Source organism: Phalacrocorax aristotelis, chromosome 5 (assembly GCF_949628215.1).
Source record: "Phalacrocorax aristotelis chromosome 5, bGulAri2.1, whole genome shotgun sequence".
Taxonomy (NCBI): Eukaryota; Metazoa; Chordata; class Aves; order Suliformes; family Phalacrocoracidae; genus Phalacrocorax; species Phalacrocorax aristotelis.
Window position 1 is genome coordinate 71,153,810 of NC_134280.1, and position 9,981 is coordinate 71,163,790.

Here is a 9,981-nt window from a genome sequence, read left to right on the forward strand (position 1 = left end):
CGACGGCATCCCGGCACCACCGCCACGGCCCCAGCACGAACCGAAAGCTGCCCCCCCCCGCCGAGCCCAGCCCCGGGAGACAGGCGGGGTGTCGCCCCGGTTGGGGGGGGGGGAGGGGGGGTGCCGGGCCCCGCCCCGTCCTCGGCATCGGGTAAACGAAACCGCAGCCGGGCGCCCGCCTCCCCCCGCCGCCTCCCCCCGCCGCCCGAGCCCGAGCCCGCCGGGATGGAGCGGCCGCTCTCGCTCGGACCCCGGCTGCCGCCCTACGAGCCGCTGGCCGAGGGGCTGGACTTGGAGCAGCTGGACGCGGAGGGGCTGCCGCGGAGCACCGTCGTGTCGGTGGAGCCGCCGCCGCCGCCCCCTCCCCGCGACCACCTCGCCTGGTCCCTCTGCACGATGCTCTACGCCAACGTCTGCTGCCTGGGCCTCATGGCTCTCGTCTTCTCCGTGAAGGTGGGGGGGTCCCACCGGCGGGGGGCCGGGGGGGCGGCGAGAGGGCGGGGGGAACCCGGCCGCGGCCTGCCCGGTGGGGTGGGGGTGGCCCCGGGGACCCCACTGAGTCCCACCCTGGGGTGCCCCAGGGGTCCCACAGAGTCCCTCACCTCAGGGAGACCCGTGGGCCCCACAGACCCCCAATCCTGGGGTGCCCCAGGGACCCCACAGAGCCCCCAAAGTCAGGGATTCCTGGGGACCCCACTGAGGCCCCACACCGGGGTGCCCCATGGACACCACAGAGCCCCCATGGAGCCCACTGAGCCCCTGACCCCAGGGAGACCCGTGGGCCTCAAAGACCACCACTTTGGGGTGCCCAAAGCACCCCACAGAGCCGCCAAGCCAGGACCCCCATGGACCCCAGGGAGCCCCCAACCCCAGGCAGCACCGCAGACCTCAAAGAGCACCAAACCTGAGGGTGCCCAATGGACCCCACAAAGCCCCCACTCCATAGACCCCTGCCCCCACAGATCCCTGGCTGGAAGCTCTGGAGAAGGCAGAGTTTTGGGGCGGTGGGGGCACCCCGGGGTACTGCTGGTGTTACAGGGGGAGCACAGCCCAGTGTGGCAGCTCAGGCTTGCACAGCCCCTCCAGCACCTCTCCCACCCAGCTGCAGCCTGAAGCCCCCTGGGGTGTCCCCCTCCACTGGCTCCCCCCTACCCCACTGACTGTCCCCTCTGCCTCCCCCCAGTCCAGGGACCGCAAAGTCCTCGGCGACTCCAGCGGGGCACGCAGCTACGGCTCCACTGCCAAGTACCTGAACATCACCGCCCAGCTGCTCAACATCTTCCTCATCGCCCTCGTCATCACCATCATCGCCCTGATCGTTAGCGGCACCATCAACACGGTCAGACTCTTCAACCACGAGCCAGAGCATCACTCCTTCCTTGGTCCCACTTAGCCCTCCCCTTGCTCCGTGGGCAGACCATCCGCCCTACATCTGCTAGGGAGCCCCTGTCACCCCTTGGAGCTGGTGGGCGATGTCCTCCATATGGCCCCCCAGAGCCCGCTGGGGTCCTGCCCTGCTTTCCTCACTGCTCAAAGCCCCTGAGGAGCCTTCTCTGATGGCCAGCCTCGTTGATCTTCCTGGAAGAGCCTGGAGACACCTCTCTGCTGGCAGGAGCCGAGCACCCAAAAACTGGTTGTAGCAAAGGGAAAGAGCGTGCTTCTCTGCTTGCTGCTTCACTCTGATTTTGTAGCCCCAAGTGCCACTAAGCAGCAGTGCCTCGTTAGAGGAAACAAGGTTCAAATAAAGGTTTCTTTCACTTTTGCCACGGCTCTGTTTCATTTTGGCAGGGGGTGGTTCGGGGTCCCGCCGCCCCAGCTTGGCTGGCTGAGAAATGGCATTGTCCGCCCTCAGGACGCACGTGGAGGGGGGAATTGTCCCTTGGCACGGAGCATCACAGAGATGATGCTCAAGGATGCACTGGGCTCAGTGAACCCATGTACTCCTGGGGCAGAGGCATCCCTTATGGGCTGCAAAGTGCTTGTAAGGCTCACCCCAAGGATGTGGGTAGCACCTCATCTTTGCCGGGGTGTCAGCAGGAGCACCCCCACCCTCACCAACCCTCAGGAGGAGGGTAGGAGCAAGCGGAGCTGACAGCAAGCTTTATGTTGGGGAGGGGGGGAGCGCTGTGCAAAGATGAGCTCGAACGTGACTCTGCAGCCGTGCGCGGGGCAGCAGGGCCTGGAGAGGCTTCCAGGAGGAAGCTGTGGGTGGTGTGGCTCCATCCCAAATCGCCTTGCTGCAGGACAGAGCCGTACGGCTCAGCCCTGAGAGATGGAGTGGCACTGGGACCACTGGGCGATGGGGACGCCAGCCAGGCAGGGCTGCTTTTGGGGTGAAAGATGGCGACCCCCCCCCCCCTCCCCCGCAAAGCTTTTTCAGCATCAAGCCTTCGCGCCAGCCATCCCCGCCGCCTCGGCGTAAGGGCTGGCTGGGAAGCAGGCAGCAACCCTGCTGGCACATGGCACTCCGCTGCCTGGCTTTGGTGGCGTCCAAAGTGACCCGGGCAAGACCCCATGAAAAACCCTGGCTGGAGCCCATCTGGCAGAGGTTCAAGAATGCAGTTGGCCTGCCTTTTCCTTTTCCCCAGCTTGCTGGAAGCCTTTGCACTCTTCGCCCACGGCAGGCTCAGGTCCTCGGGGTTGGGGCCCCGCGAGGATGGGGGGAAAAAAAAAAGCCTTTTTAAAATTTTTTTCCTCTCCCCAAGAACAGCAGGCTCCTGCCAAGAAGCTGCGCTCATGAGTAAAATGTCAGAAATCCCGCCCGCAAAACACAACAGTTATTTGTTGCAGCATCCCTGGCACCAACCTCCTGGTGAATCATATGTTCCTCCGCTTCTTTCCTTAAGAGCAAATAAGCACGTGCTCCCAATTGCAAATGGGGCTGCTCGCCGCCCACCCAGCTCACAGGCCACTGACATACCTGCCAGCAGGTTACCAGATCAAACATTCCCATCCAGCTGCAGGGTTCGAGATGTTTTTTAAAAGGGTTTTTTGAACCCCTGCTCAAAAACATCGTCCTGACCTTTCAGGCTCTTGTCTGCTTCGTTACAGCGCTGCGAACAGCCACGTCCCATTATACGAGGGGTTGGCAGCGTACTGCTAGGTGTGCTGGATCACACCTGCTCCTGCGTGCTCCTTCCTCGTCCCACGTTCTCCCCGACCCTGGCCGGAGCAGGATCCAGCCTTGTTCTGCTCAAATCCCTCACGGCACATCCCTGCCCGGGGGGGAGGGTTTGGTGCCCAGCTGGGCTGGCACAGGGATGCAGGCTCACCACATACCCCCAGGAGCTCTTCCCCCCTCCTCAATCAGCCAACACAATGCAAAAAACCCTGGGGCACGTCTTCCTAAGGATGCTCTGCAGCCGAAAACACACCAGGGCAGTCCCAGTCCAATGACCCTGTCAGGAGCGGGGTGGAGTCAGGGTGAAGCAGCTCCTCAAGCTCCACACCACCCCAAAACCCTCCCACGCCTCCCCAGAGGGCAACTGGGGTTTTTCAGCGGGGCGATGCACCTCGGCACCGGGTCCTGGTGGGTGCCTTGAGGAAGTGAGGGGGGTGTCGTGGTTTAACCCAGCCGGCAGCTAAGCTCCATGGAGCTGCTTGCTCGCTCCCGCCCAGTGCGACTGGGGAGAGTCAGGAGGGTAAAAGTGAGAAAGCTCCCGGGTTGCGATAAAGACAGTTTAATAGGGAGAGCAAAAGCCACGCACACAAGCAAAGCAAAGTGAGGAACTCATTCTCTACCTCCCCCGGGCAGGAGGGGGCTCAGCCATCTCCAGGACAGCAGGGCTCCATCACGCCTAACGGTGACTTGGGAAGACAAACGCCATCAATCCCAGTGTCCCCCTTCCTCCTTCTCCCCCCAGCTCCATGCGCTGAGCGTGACGCCGTGTGGCGTGGGACAGCCCTGGGGTCAGCTGGGATCACTGTCCCGGCCGTGTGCCCCCAGCCCCTCACCGGTGGGGTGGGTGAGGGGCAGGAAAGGCCGTGGCTCTGGGCAAGCCCTGCTCAGCAGGAATGGAAATTCCCCTGGGTTATCAGCATTGTTTCCAGCACAAATCCAAACCACAGCCCCGGTCTGGCCACTACAAACAAATTTAACTCTATCCCATCCAAACCAGCGCAGGTGGGACAGCAGGCACAGGGGGTCATTGAAAGCAGGGAGGGCAAAGCCCTTTTTCTGGGGTAAATCCACGCAATTCAGGGGCTGCCACCCCACAGCAGGGAGGAGCAGGACAGCAGCGCTCTGAGGATGAGAACAGCCTGTCTGCGCTCTTCCAGAAATTGCTTCAGGATGCTGGCAAGCAGCCACCAAGCCCTTGAACTCCTGGCTACGCTGCCAGAAGCGAGAACCGAGCGAGCGGTGGGACCCACGCCGGCCCTCGGCGCGCAGCATAACCCAGCCAGCCGCTCTCAGCCCAGCCGAGCGAGCCTCCCGCAGTCGCAATGGTCCCACCTTTGCCTTGCACACCCTTCCCTCCAGGCATGCAAAAGCCACCCACCACCCCAGGGTTTCACTTTCTTGCACCCTTTCTCCGGCACTTGCACCAAAAGCCATCACCCAGCACACCCCCTTAACTCCAGCCCCACTTACCAGCATCCTCAGGGACTAAACCACCTCCCCAGGGGCCGGGGGCGTGTGGGGAAGCGGGGCCAGGCGGAGGCACCTGGCAGCTGCAGCAGCAACGTGGGCTAAACTTTGTCTCTCTGCTTTCTGTCATCCTGTTTATTTAGGTGCAAATAAATGAAAAAGCCAGAAATGCAGGCAGAGAGGTGGGAATTTCAGTGGGTGGTGGGTCAGTGACACATGGGCTGGAATCCCACTTGTGCTGCGGGTTTGTGGGAAATGGCATCTTTAGCCAGACACTCGGAAATGACAGACAAGGATCGAACTGGCTGTGCTCAGCCCTCGCAGCTGCCAGTTGCCCCCAGCATCCTGATACTGCCGGTCCCTTCGCCTCCACACGAGCTGCAGAAGCAGGTGGTGCCCTGTGGAGGGACCCCAGAACGCCAAAATGAGGACCCCCCCCACTGTGTTCATGCAAGCAGCTCTTCAGCAGCACCCTACATCAGGCATTCGGGCTGGAGTGCAAACACTCCCCTGAAATCCTCACTGAGACCGAGCCCTCCTCCATCCATCACCTTGCCCATCCCCACCAGCCTCCCTCCTTCCCACAGCGATTCCTTAATTATCACCACGACCTAACGAACTTCATTAACCTCAACAAGCAGCCCCTGCACCACTATGGAAGTAGCTGAGGAAAAAACCCAAACAAACTTCAGTTTCCTGTGGGTTTGTGACAAGTGATGTCAGGGGCTGGGACTTTCAGATCTGCGCCCAGATTGCTGGCATGGCCAGAAAACCCAAGCGGCAGCGAGCACAGGTGATAAAGGCCTTTGCCCTCCTCCTGGCACAAAGCCTCTGCTCTTCCTGAACAGGTAAAATCCCATTTTCCAGGAAAACATCAAGGCAGGGTTTCCCTTTATCAGCCTCTCACTCAGCTTCCAGGAACCCATCACATGTTTGCAAAACCAGCATAGTTTATAGCTCTGTGCATTGGTGTTTTTTTTGCTTTAGATGGTTTTTACCTGCCTGCTGCTTTCGTCTTTCTTTTTTTCCACCCCTCAATTTTTTTTGGGCAGCCACCAGACATCATCATGGCTGCAAGATGTCATCATGGATGACAAAACCAAAGGGAGAAGAAAACCCTCAAAACCCAACATGCAAATGCAGCCAGTGCTGTTGGCTTTAGCCTCTGTTGATGGGGATCAAGCCCTTGGCGGTGGTTTGCAGCTAGGGAGGGGGTTTTGGGGGGGCTGGTGGCTGCCCCCCCACCGGCAGTATGTCCCCCCATTGTCCTCCCATGCCACATGTCCCTGCTACAACAGAGTAACCCCAGTGGCATGCTTCTGCCCTGACCTGCTCCAGGCAGAAATTGCCTATCAGCCCGAGAGGGCAAAAAGCAGAGAAACAGGCGAGATGCCACCTGGTGGCATCACCCAACCCGTAGGAAACCCCCTCCACCTGCCCCCCAGACCATGCCTGGGCTGCGGCTCTGCCCACTGCCTGGCCCTAAGCCCCCAGCCCACCGGGGGGGAGGCCACCCTCCACCTCCCCACAGCCCGTCCCCCAGAGACCTGGTGCACCTGCCCCAGTGACCTGCATGGCATCAGGCCAGGTGGCCCCACCCTGGCAAACCCTTCCTCTTGCCTATAACTAGCCCGGGGAACCTGTGCCCCAGCTCTTTGCTGGTGCCAGGCTGCCATGGAGAACTTCCCGCAGACCGTCAGCATCAACATGCAGCCCTACGGCAAGAATGAGGCAGGTTCCCCGGCCACCACCTTCAGCCCCACCATCACGGCTTCTGTTCAGCCACAGCCCAGCCCCAACCCCCAGGACTTTGTGCTCTGGTCCTTCTTCAATGCCATGTTCTGCAACCCCTTCTGCCTTGGCTTCATCGCGCTCGTCTTCTCCATTAAGGTGAGGGGAAAGTCACCCCCCATCCTGCCACCCCCCCGCCCGGCTCAGGGTTCTCTCCTGCTGCCTGCCCCCATACCACGGCTCCCTAACCCCCTATCTTCCTGTCCCATCTTGTCCCACCCTGCCCCGGCTTGCCCCAAACCGCCCTGTCCCCACCTCGCTTCCCAGCCTTCCCCCCACAAGAGCCCCCACCCCTCTGCGTCCAGCCCCACCGCGCCGCTCTGCTCCCAACGTCCCCGCAAAGTCACGGCTCTTGGGCCTCCCGCCCTCCTTCCGTGCCTTGGGAAAGGGGGACCTGGGCAGTGCAGCAGGTCCAGACCTCCTCCCGCGGACTCACGTGAGCCCAGACCATCTCCCGCCGGCACGATAAGGTGGGGAGCCGGCTCCCAGCTCCCTTCCGCGGCACTCCCAAAACTGCTGCAAGTCTTTGCCCCTACTTGAGATAAGAAATAACAGCTCCCTGTGCACTTCCCTTTTATTACCTTGAAAGTAAATAGTTTTTAACAGCTGCCCTGATAAGTGTAGAGAGGCATGTGTCAACATGTGTCTGCACAGTGGGAAGTGCCATGGTGGTGCTCCCGTCCGGACCCCCCCTCTTCTGCCCGGCTCGACCCCTCCTGCGCTGCTGCCCCAGCCCCCCAAGAGGACTGTGCAGCACATTGCCAAGTGTAGTGTCTTTTAATAAGCCATTAAAAAAGCACTTTCAGGCCTCCGTGAGCTACGTTTCTGCCATGTTGGGGTGCGCGTCTTGGGGTTGCAGCAGAGCCCGGTGGATCCCAGTGCCAGGCTTTGGGGAGGCCAGCTGCTCAAGGGCGAGGAAGACCGGGGTATCCCCTCAACCCACCGCCACCACCGCCACCTGCTCGTGCTGTTTCACTACCCATCTCCCTCTCCTGACCCACAGGCCAGAGACAGAAAAATTGAGAGGGACCTGGCAGCCGCTGGCAGCTATGGGATGACAGCCAAGCATCTGAACATCACAGCACTCTGCCTGGGCATCCTGGTTACCATCATGTGTATTGTGCTGGTGGTTATATACAGCAACCCATACAGACGCATCTAACCCCGTCCCACCGAGGAGCAGCAGCACCATGGCCGCGTTCTTCCTTCCCCTCCACGCCGCTCATCCAAAACCCACCCGCCTCACTCATGCAGCTCCTTCCTCCCCACGCCCGCTGGATGAGGAGGGGTCCTCAGGCACCTCCTGGTGCACCCTAACTGAGACAACCCTCTTCAGCATGAACCCACGGGGTGAGCTCACAGCAAATAAAACACCTTCCCCACACTTTTCTTTGGAAGTGACATGATTTTGGGTTTTGGGAGGCATTATTCCCCACCGGCATCCCCACCTCGGGGTCCAGGGCTACCCCATACTCAGATGAGTGGAGAGGCAGGGCTGAGCGAGGAAGAGCAGGAGGAAAGGGTGTGCCATGTTGGTGCTGTTAGTTAAATATAAACACTCACACCCTCCCTGGGCTTCTGGGGGGTGTTTAGAGATACCCCCCACCCCTCCTGGACCAATTTCTGTGCTTCCTCCTGCCGTGTTCTCTGTTATCCCAGGTGGAGATGGCCACCGTGAGGAGGGGGACCGCCAGGCGCTGCAGCCCCCACTGAGGAAGCCTGGGCTCAGCGGGCGACCTGGGGGCTCCCACCTTTCCTTGTGCCCACCAGCCCCTCACTTTAGCACCCTGGAACCATCCCCCAAGCCTATACCCGTCCCTGCCCCACGTCGGTGCTGCCTCCCCACCCTTTGCTGGCAAGGGAGCAGCTCTCCAATGGGGAAACGTGGCTTTTGAGTCCCCAGGGTCCCCTCTGAGTCCCCAGGGTGCCCCACACCCGCCAGCTTACGCTGGGTGGGGGGTACAGGGACCGGGTGGCCGTGGCACCCACCGGGCGGCCCCCGGGGTGGGGAGGGGGCTGCCCGGCCGCTCCGCCCGCGCCGGCGGCGGCGGATGGGCGCTGGGGGCGGGCCCCCCCTTCGGGCGGGAGCGGTTTCGTTTCCCCGGCGCTCCCTCTGCTCGGCTCCCGGCTCGTCCCGACCATGAAGCCCCTGCAGGGGGAAGTGTCCATCCCGCTGCAGCCCCCCGAGCGGGGGGCGACCCCCGCCGCCGGCCCCGCCGAGCAGCCCCGGGACTACGTGGTCTGGTCCCTCTTCAACGTCCTGCTGGGCTACGGGCTCACCTACCTGGGCTGCCTCTGCTTCCCCGCGCTCGTCTACTCCATCAAGGTGAGGGGGGGGCGGCCCAGGCACCCTACCCGCCACCCCCGCTGCGCCGGCCAAGCCGTCCCGGGACCCCCGACCCAGCCCGCCCCCCCCCCCGCCAGCTCCTCCCCGGACCCCCCATGCCCCCCCGGCCCGGTCGCCAGAGCCGACCCGGGACCCCCGGCACTGCCCGACCCGCCTCCGGCACGGCCGGGGACCCCCCCACCTGAGACGCCCCGACCCGGCCCCCTCCGACGCCGCTCCTGCTCTGAGATGCCCCCCCGACCCGGACCCTTTCCCGGCCAGGGAGCCCCACTCCCCGCTCCCCCCCCGCCGACTCAGCCCGACCCGGACCTTGCCTTCGCCTCGGGACCCCCCGATTTCGTCCCCCCCGACCCAGCCCTCTCCAACACCGCCCCGGGCCCCTCCGATGCTTCCCCCCGCCCCAGCCTGTCCCAGACCCCACTGCCATTCCGGGACCCCCAGATCCAGTCTCCCATCCCAGACCCCCCTGATGCCACCCTGCCCTGGGACTTCCCGACCCGGTGTGTGACTCCCACCCCAGTTCCCCCACCAAGCGTGAGAGACTGCGGGCGGGTGAACGGGACCCCCCCGGGGGGCTTCACCCCCCTGTCCCGGGGTGATGCATGCCTGAGGCCCCAGCACCACCCCTGGGCCGGATCAGGCCCCCAGCCGGGTCTCCCCCTGCCGACACCGCCCCCCCAACCCCATTTTCCCCACAGGCCCGTGACTGCAAGGTGCTGGGGGACCTGGAGGGTGCCCGGCTGCACGGTGCCCGTGCCAAGGTGTGGAACATCGTCTGCTCCCTCCTGATGGTCCTCATTGTGGTGATCATCATCATCATGATTGCTGTCATTTGACGGTGTAGCCACTGACCTGCTTGCTGCCGCCCCGTGGGGTGCTGCTTCTCCTCCTCCTCCCAAAATGTCTGCTGTGTCCCCACTTCGGGCGTGCGGTGCAGGGGGAAGGAGAGCGATGCCCTGGCGCCTCGCTGCCTGCACACCCGGGTGTCTCTGCACAGCCACCGCGTGGAAGGGGTGGGTGAGCCAGGCTGGCACACAGGGGACAGCCCCCCCTTTCTTCTTCGCTTGTGTGCCTTGGCAGGGGGCTGCTGGGCTTCCCGGTGTTTAGCCGAGCTGTGATCCATGTATAGGTCACCGTTGCTGCGAATAAAGCTCATCCTGCCAAACCCCCTCGCCTGTCACCTTATTCACAGCGGGAAAGGAAAAGAGTGTCCTTGCGCATCTTCGGGACAGCCGCCTCCTCCTGCTGCCAGCTC

At 62.8% G+C, this 9,981-nt stretch overlaps 3 protein-coding genes across 3 annotated transcripts; all 3 read left to right on the top strand.

Annotated features, from left to right (window-relative positions):
* Window positions 1-1,762, top strand: LOC142058144 (interferon-induced transmembrane protein 2-like). The gene is made up of 2 exons (XM_075095318.1): window positions 1-453; window positions 1,184-1,762. Exons 1-2 carry the CDS (start codon window positions 226-228, stop codon window positions 1,391-1,393), a joined length of 438 nt encoding a protein of 145 aa, XP_074951419.1. The 5' UTR covers window positions 1-225; the 3' UTR covers window positions 1,394-1,762.
* Window positions 1,763-6,236: 4,474 nt separating this feature from the next.
* On the top strand, window positions 6,237-7,762 carry LOC142058151 (interferon-induced transmembrane protein 3-like). The gene is made up of 2 exons (XM_075095332.1): window positions 6,237-6,478; window positions 7,383-7,762. The coding sequence occupies exons 1-2, from the start codon at window positions 6,263-6,265 to the stop codon at window positions 7,539-7,541; spliced, it is 375 nt and encodes a 124-aa protein (XP_074951433.1). The 5' UTR covers window positions 6,237-6,262; the 3' UTR covers window positions 7,542-7,762.
* Window positions 7,763-8,359: 597 nt separating this feature from the next.
* Window positions 8,360-9,888, top strand: LOC142058153 (interferon-induced transmembrane protein 5-like). Its single transcript, XM_075095334.1, has 2 exons — window positions 8,360-8,705; window positions 9,425-9,888. The coding sequence occupies exons 1-2, from the start codon at window positions 8,520-8,522 to the stop codon at window positions 9,560-9,562; spliced, it is 324 nt and encodes a 107-aa protein (XP_074951435.1). The 5' UTR covers window positions 8,360-8,519; the 3' UTR covers window positions 9,563-9,888.
* The last annotated feature ends 93 nt before the right edge of the window (window positions 9,889-9,981 follow it).